This window comes from Falco peregrinus, chromosome 7 (assembly GCF_023634155.1).
Source record: "Falco peregrinus isolate bFalPer1 chromosome 7, bFalPer1.pri, whole genome shotgun sequence".
Lineage (NCBI taxonomy): Eukaryota > Metazoa > Chordata > Aves > Falconiformes > Falconidae > Falco > Falco peregrinus.
The window spans coordinates 67,401,590-67,422,014 of NC_073727.1; the positions used below are offsets into that span (position 1 = coordinate 67,401,590).

A 20,425-nucleotide genomic window follows, 5' to 3' on the forward strand; every position below is an offset into this window, starting at 1 on the left:
GGTGCTACGGAAGTCCTATACAAACTATGTAACAGCTGAGTAATTAGCAGTCCATTAGCTTTTCACAGACTCTGGCAACTTCTTCAGAAGACTGGCCTTTAGTCCCTGCCTTGAGACTGTCACAGAATATGAAATGAAGGAAAGAGCAAGCGAGCTAACAAGGTTCTGCAGGTTTCTCATTAAACATATATTTTGAGTATTATTTCTAAAATACAGCCCTAAAATCCAGAGGGTGAGTTTCTAAGAATTTTTTCTCTAATGTGCATTGAGATTGATTTGGATATATTGGATGAAAACCACTGTCTTGCAAAAATGGTAGAGAGTATAGCTCCCCAAAAGACTAAAAGTATTTAGAAATTCCATGGAACAAATAACAAAATTACTTATAAGCACCTTCATATAAAAAAACCTGAGTGTGTTTAATGAAAATGTACAATATCCAGCTGCTCTTGCAACAACAAAAGCTCATCTTGAAATGTAGAGCTTTTTGGTAGAAATTAAAGATTATTTAATAAACTAAGCTTAATATCTTTTAAGATTTACTTAAGGTATTTGGGGCCATATGCTGTGGTTTTAATCATATGATACTTAAAATATTAAGTCTAGAGGCTTGACCATAGTATCAGTTCAGTACTAGCTAGTAACTTTTCTACTGTTCCATATTAGTGTTGAATTTTGAATATGAGAAAATAGCAGACAAACAAAATCGAGAGAATTCCATCGTTATTCATCCTAGAGACACTGTCAGTTATAATTTTTCATGCTAATAACTGAGAATTGGTTGTAATAAAACTATTCTAATTTTGATGCTGTAATTTGTGAATGTTATAATACAGTAAATACAAAAAGATGAAAATAAAGTGGAAAGCTGAAAATTAAATGAAACATTTTGAATAAAGGCAAGTTTGAGAAAGATAATTTTTGATTGATTTTTTGGAAAAAGTGTAATATAATAGAGACTATTTTTGTTTAATATCATAATGGCTATAAATACTTATCTACAATTAATAAAAATATTTCTTACCTTTACTAAACTTATCTACAATCAATAAAAATATTTCTTACCTTTATTAAACATTGTTTCAACAGGAGTCAGCACTATGCCTCCTTGCAAACAACTTTAGAACCATAAACACCACTGGAATTGCAGAGTCCCTACTGCTTAAATGATTTTCTCTATGGATAACACTTAGCAACAGGTAATCCTTATAGTAGGATCAAATCGACTACTTTAGGCACTTTATTTATGCCTAATCTTTAGATGAACAGTTAAGCATCCATTTAAAGTAAGTGCCTGAGGTCTCATTACAGTCTGCCAAGACAGCTAAGTACCTTAAGACCTGAGAAGAGCAGCTTCTCTGACTAAATTTAAGCACTGAAGTGAGGTAAAAACACTTCTCACCTGAGAGCTTTTAAAGGCAATTACCTCTTTTCCTTAAGATACAGTAACTTTAGGCTTTTACCTTAGCAGGATACTTTACTAGACCTCTAAAATTCAGGGAGGACTGATGAATTTGCTCCATAACCATTGTATCTATTTTGGATATTCTTCTTCCTTGATTTTGTAATTGTTTTATTTTCTTGAAAAAAAAAATAAAAAAAATGCCTGATGCTGCCTCAAAATTGCACTTGAAATCAACTGAGCCTTCTATTACAGAAACCTACAATATTTGGTATCACAGGAAGTATGCCCTAAGATTAAAATGTCTTCCTTTTATATAAATTTTTCAATACCAGGAAGTGTTATCTGTGCATATAAGATGATTTCAGAAGGAAAGTTAAGAATATTTCAAAAGTAGAGCCATATTATTTCCTTAGCAAGGACAAAACACACGTTGCTTGTGTGTAAGTCAGGGTTAGAGCTATAGGGGAAAAAAAAAAAGGTCGATGGCCCAGAAAAATCTGTTTTCTTGTGTTCACCATATACTGGGAGCATCCTCCTCCAAACAAAACAGTTATTAAAGAATCTGTTCTCAACCATACAGAGCATCACATCAAAGGACAGTGGCAAGGCAATCTATGAATGAATAAATGAATGATTCATGGAAGCTTTATGAACAGATAAGAAAACCCTATGGCAAGTTTTCTAAAACTGAGTGCCTATAGTTAGGCTTCTTAGCAGAGTCTAAAGCTCCTCAGTTGATCTACCACAGTATTTAAATAGATACTTAACATTACCTTGTGCATACACCGGGGCTACTTAATATGCTTAGAGTCAAGTGTGTGCTTAAGTCTTTTCCTTGATCTGAAATAGAGTACTTGGTGTTTTGCCAGAGCTAAACTCTCAGGCCTCAAAAGAACTGGACTGTGGAACTATAATTTTTCAAACATAGAAGCAAGATAAAAATTTGATTTCTATGGCAGTTGTCTTCAATAATTAATTCTTTTCTACAGTGAAGGCTGTAGAAATTGTCTGTGTGCCCAGCACTTTTCAAAAGACACTTAGAGGCCCAATTTTAGACACACATTTTTCAAATGTTATTCCACCTTTCTGTTTAATAAGGGGGAGTATGGATGACCATGAGAGCAGAAATCAAAATGAATGACGACACAAATATTATTGAATGAATATTCACTTAGAATTTTAGATAAACGCTGAAGATGACAAACTGATTCAGTTTGACTTAGTATTTGTTAACTCAAAGATTCAAAATGTTTAACAGATTGTGAAAACTCTTATCATTACAGATAACACAACCATAGACTTCTTATAAAATCACGAAGTTGCAATACTGTACATGAGTTAACTACTTTCTTTAAGAAAATAATTTATTTTCCATAGTCACGACATATAATCTGGTATCAGTTACTGTACATATATTTTCTTGCAATACTCTGACTGTCTATGAAAACTGGATCCACAGATGCCACTTTTGCTGCTATAAAGGAGTGAATACAGTGTAAAACCGCCGTCAGATCCTGAAATTCAAGTTCCTGAAAGAGGAAGTAAGGGAAAAAAAAAAAAAAAAAAAAAAAAAAAAAGAGAGAGAAGACAAATTATGAGCTCATATTCAGGTTTATAAACATTTTACATAAATACAGAACAGACTAGTCAGCAAACAACAATAAAATTTAAATGAAAATTTGAATCTTTACAGGGAACTGTAAGGTTAAAGGTGTTAAGAATAAAAGATGTATATCTATACCTCGTTCACTGGCCACGACACATGTCAATTTAATTTCACTCTGTGCTACTTTATTGCTTAGATTTTACTCAGCTCTGAAAATGAAAGTGTTCAACTTGCGAGAACATTCAAATATTGCAACATATTTTAAAGTATATGATAAATTAAGGATGTTTGGGGATGCTGCAGTGTCAGTCAACAGCTGGGTAGGGTGAGGAGGGCACATACTCTGGCAGTCTCTGGAGGAGAGTCAGAGAAGCAAGCTCGAAGGCCAGAGGCAGGGTGGATGCTAAGGTAAAGTCACATCACAACCCACATATAGAAATATGGCTGGGTATGAAACTAATATGCCCTAATTCACAAAAGGGCAGAGTTACTGAGTTACAGACTTACTCCTAACCAGTTCTCAGATTCCCTTGGCTTTTTATAACATACTTCATCTTCTGTGCAGAAGTTAAATTTCTTTTTCTCATCTCCCCAGACAGAAATGCAGTGATATTCTGACACAATGAAAACAAATAAAATATAAGAAACATGTTAAATGTACGTGATACTACTATTTCTAAAGTCTGCAGCTGGTAAACAGATTGTGGGGATGTGGGACAGTGTTTGGTTTGAGGAGCAGACATTTGTTTCAATGTGTTGGCTACATAGTAGTTTATTGAGGCACACTGCATACACTTGCCTTTCAACAAAACACAAAGCACTGGACTACTACTTTTCCTATCTCAGTATTTTATGGTATCTTCTCAAAAAATTGCCTCAAACGGAGTATTTGGAATTCAAGATTACTGTTCTAGAAAAGCTCACCATCACACCATTTTGCTATAAAAGGCCATGTATTTACTAGGCAGGAGTGGGTTTTACTGCTAACTAATGTCTTAAATTATTTGCTAGTATTTGTGGGGCCCAACTTCGTGACCCTATATTGGACATAACTGGGAATTATTTTTTTTTTTTGGTTGCTGCAGGGCCCCTGTGAGGAGCAGCCGGGGCTGCCTCAGGCCAGGAACAGCCGGTTCCAGCTGGTTCCAGCCTTCCCTGCAGGGCATGGCCGGGCCCAGCAGGCAAAACGGTGACAACTCTAGGAAAACATTTAAGAAAGGGCAGTAAGTTCCTCAAAAAGGCAACAAGGCCAGTGCAGTAGGAGGTGCTCCATGGCAGAGCCCCTAACACCCCTGACGGGACTGCAACCGATGGAGGAGTTGTGCTGTGGGAGAGGAAAGGAGTAAAGAAGGAAGGAGCAGCCAAGGGAAAGAGAAACAAGGAGTGGCAGAAAGAAAAACATTACACCCTGACAATATTTGATAGCTTTACTTCATGACAATAAGATTCTACTCATTTTATTATTTTTTTAAAATTGAGTATGGTTTCTTTACAACCTCAGGCACCTATATTTTATTATCTCAGGGACTTTTTTTACCACTAAGCAAATTTATTATTCCCAGAAAAATGTAACTTTCTGTTACCATCTACTCTCTCCAGCACAAGGTGACAATAAGCAATATTACTGGACAATAAAAGTAAGAGAATGATATTCAACAAGCTCCCAATATATGGTCTTCCTGTGGTGTAACAGGCCTTACAAAAGCCTTTATCTTCTATAAAATATCCACAAAAACTAGAGGGAAAGACCTTCGCAGACACGGTAGCCTTGGAAGAGAGAAAGTTTTGGCAGCAAACTGTCCTCCTTATGGTGCTTACTCATTGCACACGGAGGCCTAAGGGAGCAATGCTTTCAGCCCCTGCGGCCTGCAAAGAATATGTAAGCAGAGATTTTTAGATGCATATAATAATTTGTCTTGGGTGTCAGACAAAAAAAAATTAACTATTTCCAGAACCTGGAAACACAAGAAATTGTCAATTAAACAGCTTTGAGAATGTGTTAACATAAATGAAATAACTCTCGCCTCCCTTCAAATATTCTTCTCTGAAATTACTGACTGGTTTTCCTACAACTTTCCAAGCAAAAAACATCTGAATTCAGAAACAGAGCCTTTTTTTTTTTTTATGCCAACAATTTTAAATAGATTATTACAACTCAATTATCTAATTACAATTGCAATAACAAATTACAAACTGACACTTCCAAGATTATAAAAAAGAAGAGCAAACACAAACCACTTCTATAAATAAAAAACAGGGGCATAAACCAATATAACTGATAAGCAGAATGTGCTGTTTATTGTCATTCATATCTAGTTAATTAAGGAGAAATTAAGGTAAGATTGAGGGAAGAGGCAAAACTCTCTCAACCTTCTCCTTTTGCATACTTTTCAGTCAACAGATTAAGGAATAATTATCCTAAAAGAAGAAAAATTGCTTCAGACCTTGTACCAAACTAAGCACTTAGTTAACTAGCATTTGGTTGCTGAAGTAATCATTGAGGCCTCAAAAAATAGATCTTGTTGTGAAAGTAAAATTAAGCATGAACGCTGGTTAAAATCCTTTGAGGAATTTAATACCATGTAATCATTTTTGGGGAGATAAAAGATCTGCTTTTTCTGTTTTTATTGATAGTTATGGAGCAAATATGAGAATACATTTCTTAAAATATGTTTTATTGACTGTAAATATTGTCATAAAATTAATATAAACACTTTCAGAAAAAAATAGTGCCATTATTTAATTCTCATTGTCTAAGTTTTATAAAACTAAAATGAAGTACACTTTCATGATTATTAATGGAATACAACTCAATATGAAATAATACAGGCCTCAGTAGATCAGTTCTCAGCTCAAGTAAAAGGTTTAAATCTGAATTACCACCACTAAAAATAATACATTCTGAAATATAAAATGACTCACATTAATCTTATATTTGCTTCAACACCAGCTGAAATCATCCAGCAATTTTACATCAGGTTCTGATATTCAATACACTCACCGAACGCAGCCAAACAGAGAGAAGAGCACAAGCTTTCTCTTTCTCTACTCTGCCTTTATGTGTGTCTAATCTATACAGATTTATGAAGGTAAGCAGTGAGAGGTAAACTAACAGAGATTGTAGGCAAGATTTCAGACTGCTCTAAAAACGTTATGTGAAGATAAGAAAAGAACAAGGACAGGAATGTCTCATCACTGGGAGTCAGTCCTTCCCAATGCCCCTACTGCAGAGTCCTCTTTGTTTCTCTCAGAGTAGGGATCAAGCTGCAGTAGTCCCTCCTGTGTATCTGAGAGAAGTTGTTTAACCTGTCGTGAATAACCTTTTGAATACTAACGATATGGTCGTATTTCTAGATAAGATAATCCACATACAGTTGAAAGAGGAGCAGTATTGCTAAACCTATGTTTTATATGAAGACAACACTGTATTTTCTCCAGTTAATACTGCAGGTCCCTCAGTCTGGGTGATTATTTTCAAGAGTGGTGCTAGTTTTGAAAGTTGTTCCAGAGCTGGGTAGCCAAATAGATGGTGTGTAAGCACTCCTCATGCAGTCTACCAGCGGGTTCGCTTCTCTTGTGTCTCTCATGTCTTCACTATTTTTATGTTAGGTTATCTGTGGGGGTGAGCAATCATCTAAAAATCATAAAAGTGGACACTCTGGAGGTGTCCTCTTTCAGGGCTTGGTTAGATGTGGTCAGCTAGGTGGTATCAGAGAGGTGGGGTTCACCTGAGGCCTCGTGCACTGGGAGACCCCAGAAATGCATCTTATCACAGTAGTATTTGACCCGGGAGACCACAAATGGGGCTAAGGCTGTGGTGCTTTGTGTTTATAGGATGTTTGATGTCTGCACTTGTTGACTTCATAATCCTGAAGCTGGCTAATCAAGTGCAGATGCTGAGGAACGGTCACGTATATCCGCAGCAGAAGGTTGGGGTACAAATTTGTGCAGGCACAGGTTACAGGTTACTTGGAGAGCTGGTGTTCTGATGGTGGATACAGCTTGCATCCAGAGTACAACAGGGAAGGGGAACAGGACTGGGGGTTAGTTTGGAAATATGGATTTGGTAAAAGATTGGGATGGCCTTCTGGCTTGGGGAAATGTAGATGCGGCATAGTCAGAGAACGTGGCCACAATATGTCTCTTAGCAAGAGACTATCTTGAATATGGTTTTAAAGGGCGGAAATTTGACCTTTTCAAGTTTAGAACGTAGTGTGAATTTTTCCTAGAAAATAACACCAATGACACTTCTCTCAAACAAATGTATTGCTCTGATAATTATTATTTATTTTTTTTAAGTAACCTTTCCCTCCATACCCAGCCAGGCAGATGACTATTTTATTTGCTCTGTATCATCTAACACCACCCTTATGCTTGCTTGCTTGCCTTATCCGTGATTGCTGTTTTTTACTTTAATTAAGATTGTCAGTTTATTTTTTGTGTATTTAGAAGAATCTGTGCTTGTCATATTTCAATAACCAAAGCTATTTCAGTTTACTATATGCATTCTAATAAGTGGATTAGGTACAACAAAGGCACTAGAAGGAAGACAGCACGAGAAGAACATAAAGACTGGATTAAAGCAGTTGGGAGGACAAGACTTCAAATTTGCCTGCTGGTATTGACAATAAGAAAAATATGCAATCGTATTGACCTTGATCACTATATGTGCAGAGTCAAATAGAAAAGAAAAAAAGTGGTTTTTCCCCCACCCACCTATGACAGTTGTATTTATTACATACCATAAAGAGCCTGACATGCCTGTTGCATCATTATCATGCACACAATTATATTCATTACTTCTGAGAGCTGGTGAATCAGTATTTGAACAAGGCATGAGCCTGTATCACATAAAAGGCAGATAATGCAGACACTGACAGGTAGTGTTATTGTGTCCTGTGCATTTCATGACTTCTTTAAGGACATCGGTAAGCCTCAGTGTCATTTGTTGACAAGAGCATGACTATTACTACTATATTCTTCAGTATATTATTTTAATCAGATTGAAAAGATAACCATATATTTTGTTAAAAAAGAACAGATAGAGATATCTAGGTTTTAGCTCCAGTCCACATGGAAGTCAAAATGGAAAAGGAAAGTCTACATTCAGTTCTATGTCTCAGCAAGTATACCAGTGCTTGGGAGCCATATCGTGGTTGAGAAAAACAAATGTATTAGTATTTCACAACTTGTTAAGACTGTCATAAACACACAAAGATAAATTATCAGCTATGGTATGAAAGCTTCTTTAGCTACAAACTTTTACTTGGCCTCCTCTGTGACTGTTTGCACAAACAGAAGAAGGATAAGCAAAAATGGTGCTCTTACCCTGCAAGCATAAGAACTATATCTATGATGCCAACATACAGTGCCAGATAACCAACTCTATCAATTGTACTTAAGTCTTTTAACAGTGTTCTACAGGGATCTGGAAGAGTCAGATGGCTTTTCACTTTTCTGCTTGACCGATTCCAAATGCCACTATTTACTGCTAAATCTGAAACAGTTTTAAATGTTGCATTGGCAGATGCAAACTTTGCTAATGCACAAGAAACTCATCCGAAAAATTGTTCTGGAGATGCTTGTCTAAGAGCAGCCAACTAAATTAATCCATTCCAGCAAATATTAAAATAAATTGCCAACAGCAATCAGATTGTCCAATACTGTCACACAGGCAAAATCTTACCTCTTATCTACCATCATCTTGCAAATGTTTTCCAGGACCCCAAGCTGTTCAGTAGTAAACTGCCAGACTTCAGCAACAAAAGACCCATGTTAAAAATACAGAAGGGCTTGAGTGCTAGATTATGGTTTATTGATGCTAGAGATTAATGTTTCTGTAAGAAGTGAGCTTTGCTTGCACTCTCCTTAATTTGCCATATCTCTCAACAGTACCAATATGGAATAAATACCCTCTCAGATGTATACAATAAATCAAAAGAAAGAAATACAGTTGCTGATCTGACCTTGATCACTCTCCTGAAGTTCTCCTGTTTTAAAGAGAATAGGATTTACTGCAAAACTGCTGCAGAATCTAATTGCAAAATCAGATCACATTGTACCACTGTACCACCCTGAAATTACAGAATAGTTTAGGCTTGAAGTCAGAGGAGAAAGCATAATGAACACAGTCAGATAAATATGCAGGGCTGTTAAGTTATATGCATAACAAACAAGAAGTTCATGAGACCAGCAACATTTAGTTGAGGCTTCAATATGTCTCACAATGGTCTAGTGACACTGATGTCTTGTCTTTCTTTCTTCAATGAAAAATTTAAGACCAGGTTAGTAAAAGAGCAATTCAGTGAAAAAAGATATATAAATTCTATTTCTGTTACTAGGGTGAATTAATTGTTAAAATATAGCTCCATCTTCTCTTTACCACAGAGTATAAAAGGAATCAAAAAATAAGATGAGAAGAAAAGGGAAGTGCTCAATTAAAATATGCTTGCAAAAAAAGGTCTTACCTTCCAGGTAGCTACAGTTTAACTAAGGGACATAAAGCATTGATACAATCCTGATAGTGTTAATCCTTTTTTTTTTTTTTTTTTTTTTTTTTAAGCAACCCTGGAAATTAAGGGTACATGTCATGTAGCTTAAGAATATCTACTATCATTAAGATTATTTGTAATTTCTCAGTACTGGATCCTGCACTCAGATACATAAGCTATATACAACTTTGCCAAATGTAACCTGTTTCGGTTGATATTAACCATATGAGTTTTCTGCAACAGATTACTTTTCACATGAAAATTTTAGCCAAATTGGTTTACTCACTCCTGAGACTCTGAAATTTGGCTGGAAGATGAGTTTTGCATCTGGGGGTTGCTTTTTACTATTCCTGTGAAATCTGCTCACATTTGTTCACTGGAAAATTTACTTGTAAAATTCATATTATATAAAGATACAATTTTCACTGACCATGCTCCAGCTTCAGACTTCTACCAGGCAGCAAATTAGAGAGGTGTGAATCTGAATCAGGCTTATTTGGATATGTTATATATTTCCATTTTGCAAGCAAATGATGGAATCTACTTTCAGAGGGTTTTTTTCAATCACTGTTAACTTTTTTTACGGTAACTTAACATAGGTACTATTTACCAAAATTATTTATGAGAACATCATGTGGGACTATTTTTAAGCCTTAATAAAGTCAAGACAGATTACATGTGTTGTTTCCCTCCAGAGTAGACTGTCATAAAATAAAAATGAGGCAATGTTGATATAGTCTCTTCTCAAAAATTCACCTTGATATTTTCCTATCACTTTATTATTCTCTCTATAATTACAAATAATTCATGTAATAAACTTAATGTTTACTTATTAATCTTGTTATTTTTTTACTATCAAAGTTAGGCTGATTGGTCTGTAAGCCTCAAAGTCTCCCTTTGATCCCTATTCTTTTAAAAACAGAAAACCAAAGAAAACTGCTGTTTTCTTTTGTATTCTTACCCATCTATCTGTACTTCTCAAACATCACTTCCACTAGCTTCTGAAAACTGCAAAAGCTAAAATTTAAAAATATTTCGATGGCCTTCCTTCCATATTCTGGCTTGTGTTTACAACTCCTTGATCTTATTTGTAGTTGAGATGTAATTTGATTTTTTAATAACTGGAGCAAACAAACAAACATGTAACATATCCTTATTTGCTATTTGCTCAGTTTTCACAGTAAATGAATTATTACTTGCCTTCATCCCTCTCCTTCTAGTAAAGTATTCAGAAGCTTTTTTTTTTTATTTTCCTGTCTTTTTTTTTTTTTTTTTTTAGTTTTCACCGTTACGGAAAGACAAAAGCAAGCCTCTTTCTGTATATGAACTTCTTCTTCTTACGTGTAAGAGGTGCATGTGAAGTCAACATGTTCCATCTGGCTGAAGAGCACACAGGTTGAAGAGCTGCCCCCCCCCCGCCCCCCCCCCCCAAGATACATGAAAAGGCATCTTAAGCTCAAAGAAATACAGACTGCTGATCCAAGGAAGAGTTGACCACAGCCCATACTAATTCCACATTCATGCCAAAATCCAGGAATCATAACCACTCTCCTCCCCCTTTCAAAATAGTCACCAGGAATCATAACCACTCTCCTCCCCCTTTCAAAATAGTCACAGAGCTACTCCTTCATACAGATCCATTTACATGCTATGTTGTAATTTCAGAATTTTTAAGTCTCTCCTAAAAAAAATCTGATTTCCTACAGAAGTGATCAAATCAAATATGTGTACATATGTGAAATTTTTGCCCTATTTGTCCAAGAGGAGGACACTTCAAAGGGGCTGAATCTCTAGAAGTGTGGCACAAGTTGTTGGCGGGGATTGGGAGGTCCTGTTACCACCCTTCAGGGAAGCTTAGGCAGGGAGAGCATCATCCTTTCCTGCCTTGATCAGCACCTAGGGCAGGGGTCCCTTGGCCACTCATTCATTACCCATGGGTTATCTAACCAGGTAATACACACATATCTACTAAGCAGCTGCAACAACTTTTACCCCATTGTCAGGCTCGATACAAATATGCTGGGACGTGGCAGTAATATGAGTGCATTGCAATGACTTTTGGGGGGTTTGAAGGAGTTGAAGTGGAGTTATTACTGAAAGGCAATGTAAGTTCAGGGAAGTACTGAAGTGGGAAACTATGAGGAGAAGCTGTAGGGAATATGAAGGACCTGAAGGAGAAAGAACTGACAGGTATTCAGGCCTTATTAGCTCCTTCAGAACAGAAAACTTTTAAAACGGAAAAATGTATTGCTCTTCACCTAAAACTGAAGTGCACAGGAAGAAGCACTTGGCCTAAAATTTACAGAAGAATAATAAAAAATCATCACTAGCTAGTAACCAGGATGCAAAAACAGAATTCCCAAATGTGATTTTTTTCCCCCAAGAATTTATAAGCATGTAAAATTAGACATAACCCAGAAAATCCTTTTGCAACCTTAACTCTACTGTTTATTGCCAAGTGAACATAAGTCACCTGTATCAAGCTTTATTTCACATGTAGTGGCTCATTTATTCAGGAAAAATGAGACTTCTGTTATTTGATGACATTTTCTGTTTCTCATTGTTGGCTGCATTTCACTATACAGCACCATCTGGCTCTGTGAAATCTCTTTCAGTACAATAAGCTGAGGCAGATACTGTACTATATTATGGGTATTAGTGTTGGTTATTTCCTGACTAGTTTTTAATTCTGAAGTCTAAGGAGTAATATGTAGGTGGTGGGTGTGCACCTGAATATATATACCACCTACCTGCAGCAGAGAGGCTGCACAGCTGTATCTCAGTTCCATTTAATGGGAAATCCTAGTAGATACACTGCACTGCGCAGAGGCAGTGATAAAAGGTATAGCCACTGAAACTCTGATGAAACCTCAGCTACTCAGTATCAGCCTTTCCTGTGGCCTTCAATAAGATTTTCCTGGGCTCACATGTACACATATGTAAATTTAGGTACATACATACTTAGACTTCTGTATGAACAGATCATGTATCATCTTCCAGCTGGTAATTTCAAGGTACCTCAGAAATATTCATGAAAACTTTGTCAGTTACAAGGTGTTTTCATTAAAGTTGTGCAAAAGAATACTTTTCAATGTTTTAACAAATATGCCTCCTGGACAAAATTTGCTGTAAAATTATCATTAGGACTCATAGCATTATTTTACAGATAGTAAAATTTTCATAAAATGCTAAAATTTACAGTTTTTCTATCTGAAGAGTAAAAAACAAGTAAAAGCAATTATAAACAACTGAAGTGAGCACAGAAATTAAAATAATTTTAAAAAAAATCAGATTGTTTACCACAACAGAGAGAAGAATGATACAGTATTAAAGCAATGGAATTCCACTGCAAGCAATGGAATTGGAGCCCTTGGCCATTCACACACATGGATTATCTGATGATTTAAAACACAGATTCAGATTATGTTTTTTTTTTTTAACCAGTACAATCTTCCTGTCTGACCTGGAACATGTTACATGAGCTCTCTGCTACACATGATCACGTATAAAATGATGAAAATAGTCCTTTTCTCTCTCCAAGGAGTACTGTGAGAAATGAAGTAGAAACAACCTGCTACTATAGTGAAGTTATTATAATATTGTACCTTTTGTAATAGATATTATAATATCTTTTATGGTAGAGCCAACAGAGAACTCGGGTTAATGCTGAAATACTGAATAATTTACTAATATAGATGTACAAAGAAAGAGATATTGCATTTGTTCTAACTTTATGATAAAACCAGGGAGGTTAGAGATTTTCTACTTACAATTTTTTAAAAACTTTAGAAGGATAGGTAAAATATAACCTTTGTGCATGGTCACTACAGAACAGTATCACTTTATAGGTGACTTTAACCTGTACAACTCCAGGTAAAAATACTTGAGAATTTTCACAGATATTCATATATTTTTCTGTTTTTTTCATTGGCTTTCGTACACCAAATCCCAATTGAACCTCACTCTTACTTTCCTCTTCTCTGTCATATCACATCAAACTTCTCCTCATTCTTTTTAAAACTGCATGATTGAAAAATTATCTTTTTATTTATTTATTCAGCATCAAACTTGGGATCACAGGGCAGAATCAGCACAGCCAAACCTCCAGATGATGACTCAAACTACAATCCTGAAGTAGAGACTGCTGAAGTTTAGCAGGGAATCTGAATTCAAAGTTTCACAATTCTATTTGATGATTTCTAGTGGGGAAAGAAGAGATACCAGTAATATCTCATCTCTAGTAGTGACTGTATGTCTCCACAGCTTAATTCCAGGTAATGCAGAGTACTGAGTGCTCTTAATTCACAGTAGAACCAATAGGTTTCACGAATTACTTGGCCTTTTGCAAGAATATTCCCTTTTTTAAGCTAGCAAATGTTACACAATATTTTATCTTATCAGTGAATTTTAAGCACATATTTGCTTAAAATGTTAACTCTACTATATAGTAGCTTAAATATGTATTTAGCATTTAAATAGTTTTATTTTTCCTTTATTCGTTTTAAAAGAAGTTTTTAGATATTCTATCTATTATAGCTTGACTAAACTTCACAGAAATCATCTTTCTGAAACAGTAAAACACCATCATAACACAACTCAGCAACAGCCTTGTACAAATACTGTAATAAATCTATAGATACTGTATCACTTCTGTTTATTGTGAAGCTTCTAAAGAACAGGAAAAAAACCCTAACTGTGAGGTTCACTATATGCATGTGCAGTAGTAAATGGAATTTTTGATGCCTTGATAGTAATTCCATGCCATTTTTTACTAACCTGAGAAAGAGAATGTTGCTTACCTTTGTGTCAATTTGTTTAGTGTCTAGATTCTGAAAAAGCAACTTTACTCTTGTTTTCCCATCATCTGAAGAACCTTTGAGCTGAGAGAATTTAAACCTCCACAGCACATTCTGAAGAAAAATAAATTTGGTTAAAGACTGTGTTACACACTCTTACCTAGAACTATAGATTGATGATCAATGTTTATGTATTGAGACAAAGCGTTAGAGCTGTAAACATTGTGCATGAAAGCAGGCTGGTTGCAGAACAAGTAAAATTAATAGCTCTGTATCATATGTGAAAGCAAAAGATGCAATATTAATATTATCTAATTAAAAATATTTCTAAATTCTCTGAAATGTAAAAGTTCCATTTGCCTGCATAATATAAAAAATGTGGCAAAATTTAATTCTAGAAATACCCATGAGGATATTTATATAGTTTCATTATGAACACAATTCTATCCCATATCTCAACCTTCCATATTTCAGCTGGCTCATCTGTGTAATGTAGATAATAATGTCTTACACAGATGTTGCAAAGCTGAATTTACTGATGTGTTTAACGCAGTTTAAAATCCTCAGATTTTAGAATAGAAATGCAAAAATATTATCATAAAATCTAGTCTCGCAAACCACAAAAATATGTTCTACATTACATAGTCATTTGTAAAATGTGTAAGAAATCTAAGCTTCTTGGTCTTCTACAGGTTTAGACATGTCATCTTCTGTTGACAAATCCTAGATCAACAAGTATGTTTTAATAGTTATGGAGACACTTTTTAAAAACAAATTTTGGGAAATTATTTTGAAACCAATGCAATTTTCTGTACTTATTTGAATGTTTTCTATTGATTGCCTGAAAATGTGTAAGTTTAAAAAAAACACATGGTAACAACTTGCATCCAGACATCCTGCTGATGTTTCCTTGATGCCTATAATCTTAATGAAAATTCTACAGACATGCTGAAATGTGATTCAGTCCCTGGACACTGCTGAGGAAAGACAGTTTAAATACTTTGAAGGCTATTTCAAAAACACACACAGAAAGAAGTTTGCTATGTTCCAATTTCCAATATACATCATTGCAAAATATTTTTTTCTTGTAGACCAGTGTTTCCAGTGGTCCTCAGAACCTTACTCATAGCTTGAAAGGGAATGGCCTATAAACAGAGAAGTGCTTACAGAAAGCACAAAAAGTCTGATTCCATCTCCTGGTTCCCTGCAGACAGAAATGTTATTGACTTAGACAAATATAACAGATGAAGAAAACCCCAACTATGCTACAGCACTGTGACAGTGCTTAAACAGCTTAAGTTCATGAAAAGATTTTAACTGTGTCCAGAGGGCCTAATTAGACCACCTGAAAAGTATTCAAAACTTAAATGAGTCTGGATTTAAATAGGACAGATGAATGTTTGCTATATAACTGCTAGAGTAGAGATGAAACAAGAACTTAGGAACAATTTAGAGATAATAGGCATTGCTGGAGTCATCACCTCTCTCAACAGTTGACACTAAGTGGAAAAGAAGTAGATGACTCTGGAAGCTGGAAGAAAATGCACACTTTGGGATCCCTTATCTTGGATGAGTGGCTGGAGGCACAGAATAAGGAAGATGAACCAAGCCAACAAGAAAAAAAGACTCTATGATCAGATATAAAGCAGCTGCAGGCCACAAGAGTATCTCTGTGATGGGACCAACCAAGTAAAAGCTGAATGAGTTAAGCCCATGATGACCCTGGAACAGAACACATAGGAAATGAAGTAATTCTTTAAAATAAATTGAAGATCTCCCAAAACTGTTCTAGAGAAGAGTTTGCTAAAAGACACTTAAACTCCTTGTGTTGAGTTTCCATGGCAAGGTTTTGGTAGTTGGTGTGGAACAGCAGCCAGAGGGTTGAGAATATGTGAGAAAAACAGCCCTGCAGACACCCAGGTCAGTGCAGAAGGAGGGGCAGGAGGTGCTTCAGGTGCTGGAGCAGAGATTCCCCTGCAGCCTGTGGTGAAGACCATGGTGAGGCAGGCTGTGTCCCTGCAGCCATGGAGGTCAACAGTGGAGCAGATACCCACCTGCAGCCCATGGAGGACTCCATGCTAGCGCAGGTGGATGTGCCCAAAGGGGGCTGTGACCCCATGGGGAGCCCATGCTGGAGCAGACTCCCAGCAGGACCTGTGGTCCCATGGAGACAGAGGAGCCCAGGCTGGAGCAGGTTTGCTGGCAGGGCTTGTGACCTTGCAGGGGACCCATGCTGGAGCAGCCTGTGCCTGAAGGACTAAACCCCATGGGAGAGACCCACGCTGGAGCAGTTCATCAAGAGCTGCAGCCTGTGGGAAGGACTCACATTGGAGCAGATCATGGAGGACTGTCTCCTGTGGGAGGGACCCCAGGCTGGGGCAGGGGCAGAGTGCGAGGACCCTTCCCCTGAGGGGGAAGGAGCAGCAGAGGCAGCCTGTGACGAACTGACTGCAGCCCCATTCCCCATCCCCCTGCGCGGCTGGGGGGAGGCGGCAGAGAAATCGGGAATGAAGTTGAGCCCAGGAAGAAGGGAGGGGTGGGGAGAAGGTGTTTTAAGATTTGGGGTTTATTTCTCATTACCCTACTCTGATTTGATTAGTAATAAATTAAACTAATTTTCCTGAGCTGAGTCATTTTTGCCTATGAAAGTAATTACTGAGTGATCTCCCTGTCCTCATCTTGACCCAGGAGCCTTTTGTTGTATTTTTCTCCCCTTGTTCAGCTGAGGAGGGGAGTGATAGAATGGCATTGGTGGGCACCTGGCATCCAGTCAGGGTCAACCCATCACACTCCCAAGCAGAAGTTCTTGCCCTTCTTATTTCATCATTCTTAATAAGAAGGCCCTTTTAATATAATTTTCCAGTCTGTAAAAAGGAACACTTTTTAAATGAATGCATGAGCTGGCTGCCCAAAATTTGAGATCCAGGCTTAGATTTGTAGAGCAGGCAGGAGACTGGCCCTTAATAAGTCTGTATGAACACCTGCTGTGGTGTAAGAGCATTCTTTGCATCAACAGGTGACTTTAATTTGAAATTCATTATCTCAAAGAAAAAATGATTTTTTTCAGCAAAATTGTTCTGTCCCTAATGAACTTTTATTTATTTGACCATCTCAACAATCTGTTTATTCAGTGTTGGTAGGAAGTATTCTGAAAAAGCTGAGAAAGGGGCAGCAGTCAGCTCCAGGTGACAATTATGGGAAGTAAGATGAACTGCGTAAGCCACCCGTTACTGCTTCACTCAGGCTTGAGAATACAGAGGACATCTCTATCTCTCACACAGATGAACAATAAATGCACTTGAGCTCTCCAGAATTTTTAAGTTTAACAACAGAATTGATCTATCTGATGGTATTCTATTTCTCCTTAGGTAAGCAACAAAGGTCAATATAAACCGTGCTCATCATCAATACTGAAGGTAGACACTGTGGCTCAAAGTCCTATCAACAGCGAAGATTTTAAAAATGGGAATACACCCAATGAATCTCCACATTTAAAAGAAACATTTTCTATAGTCTAAACTAATGAGATTACTTCTTATAGTTAATTAGTGGCTAAACGCAATTAGCCTAGATTTTTCAAGTAACGATGATCTTGGCCATTATTTCTCTGCACAAAGATTTCAATAAACTTGTGTATTTTGGCCCCAAACCCCAAAAATGCTAACACAGACAAACTAGATCCTGTTTCAATATTTCAAAATGCAGTATGTTTCCTCTTAAGTCTGTCTGACTGAATTTCTTCAACATATATTAAAAAAAACCTTCCATTTTGGAGTTGAAGACCATATTTCAGAGAACAGACCTACTGTACAGCTCTATTAATGCAGAAACATATTTTATATGTATGTTTACTTCTACTGGAAAACAAATGTATATATCCATTTAGAATAATTTAAAGTATTGCTAAATTATATTTAAAATAGAAGAATTACAGACAGGGCATGGTAGTTTTATATATCATAAACCATCCCCTGTAGGCACTTTATATATAGCCACTGTTTTGCAAGAGAAGTGAATTTAATCTTACAGATTATGACTTTGAAATGAATTTGCCTTTGTTCTGTTTACTTTAGACATGGCCTAAATTTTTTATGATGGAAGAATAATTAATCCTATTTTATATCTGTAGTTTCAAAACAAATACAATCAGGTGACACTTCATTTTTTTCATGACTGGTAATCTTTTAAAAATCTTGAAGCTTCTTCATTACAAGAAAGCCAGTCCCTCTCCTAAATATAACTTTCCTTTGCTTTTATTACTTGAAAAGAAAATTACTTTTTTATATTTCTCCAGAATTTATCTTTACATGCTAAGACAGAAGTCTAACTGTCCCTTTCAACTCCCAAACTGACTATGTTTCAGTAGTGCTATATAAATAAAAAGTACAGTACATTTGAGGAAGAAATACACATCAACATAAAAAATTACCGTTACTGATCAACATAAAATATTATGGTTACTGATAACTTCAATAACAGTAAAATAAAACAGAGTTGTTTTCTTTTTCTGCTTACCTTTGTTTTACTGTCAAAACAGGTAAATCCCAGAGCAAAGTCAACTGTGAAACACAGGGTGTCCCCTTGCCAACTGCACATGTATGTTTTAGACTGGAAAAAAAAAAGTATGATTTTTGAAAGAACAATCACCATCATTTGTCATAGAAAAGTGGTATTTTATGCATTTTTTTGTGTGGGAAGACACTCAGCTGGCAACACAGATACTGCTTTATATTATTACATTTTTAAATTGTCAGGAACTTCTGACTGTAAGTCAGCATCAGATCTGTCAGCCTAGATATTAAACGGAGATCTACATTTGAAGTTGGTCTTCTACAAAATAAATACCATTTTCTTGGAAACCTTCCCTTACAAAATGCAACACAGAAAAAAAAAAAAAAAAGCCAAATCTGAGTATTTGAAACATTTGGAAAACTGCTTAGACCTGACCTATTCATGACTTCTTGCAGAATTTCCAGCAAATGAGCAGGTAACAGTGCTTAAATGTTTAGTCACTGCAATCTAATTAAGATAAAGTCATCTACCTACTTGACCTCTCCATCTGATTTAAATTTTGTAGACAGTCTTCTTATTTTGCAACATTTTTTCATTTGTAAAATTGGGTGACATGCCCATGCAGCACTATGTTCATTAATGTAATTTAATAATAAGAACTAATAAATATCAACTGTTAGATAGCACTGATACTTGCTAGACAGTGTTATATATACACAAATTTTTGGATCACTTTTTAGGTTAGAAAGAAAAAATCTGTTTTATTAACAAACCTAGAAGTTTTGTTTAAACTTCTGAATAAGGTTTACAGTAAAAAGTCAAGTAACATTCTTCTTTATATGTGCTTTAAGGCTAGCTAACTTGCGTATATGACAGATTCTGAAAGCATGTGAAAAATCTGCTGCTGCTGCTGCAATATGAAACAGCTTGGTGACATTCACCATTCACAGTTAAAGGCAAAAAGCCCATGGCCATCAGCATGAGTAGAGATGGGATCCTGTCTCCAGCCTTTCCTTGCCTCACCTTCCCAGCCACTTTTGAAATACCCTTCAGCCTTATGGAATCTTTGATTTTTATTTTTTTTTCTTCCAAGGGAGCATTATTTTGCTGTCATTTATTTTTCATAAAATGCAATGTTGCCTCATGCTTAGACATTTCTTTACATGAAATTTTGGTATGTAGAGAGTTTCTTTAAATTCCAAAAAATGGTTTTAACACAAGAATGGCCTAGAGGAGATTGAAAGCGTTAATAAACTGTCTTAATTTCAAAATAATCCCTTTGATTGTTTGGTTCAAGATTTTTAGTATAACCTAAAACTTCTGCATTTAGTAATGGTAGCAGTTTCCTCATTCCGCTATTAATAAAAATATTTAAGAGTTATAGTAAAAGAAGCATTTCTGAGTTACAGAAATGATTTTCAAAGGATTTTGAAAGGGCTGGGAATGAAATTGATTTATTAATACAGATGAGTATTATAATCAGCTCAACAATGTCAGAGATATATATTATTTCTGAATATATTATTTTGCCCATTGGTGTTCAAAGATCATATTATTTGGCATTTAAAAAGATTTCCATGATGGATATTCAATTAAAATGACATTTAAATATCCC

General features: G+C 36.0%; 1 protein-coding gene across 1 annotated transcript in view; it reads right to left on the reverse strand.

Annotated features, from left to right (window-relative positions):
- Positions 1-2,802: 2,802 nt before the first annotated feature.
- Positions 2,803-20,425, reverse strand: part of SNTG2 (syntrophin gamma 2) — a 268,310-nt gene continuing 250,687 nt past the window's right edge. The window contains exons 15-17 of the mRNA XM_055810660.1: positions 18,814-18,906; positions 14,302-14,412; positions 2,803-2,934 (exon numbers count right to left, since the gene is read on the reverse strand). Of these exons, the coding sequence (XP_055666635.1) occupies positions 2,803-2,934; positions 14,302-14,412; positions 18,814-18,906 (336 nt within the window). The remainder of the gene's footprint in view (positions 2,935-14,301; positions 14,413-18,813; positions 18,907-20,425) is intronic.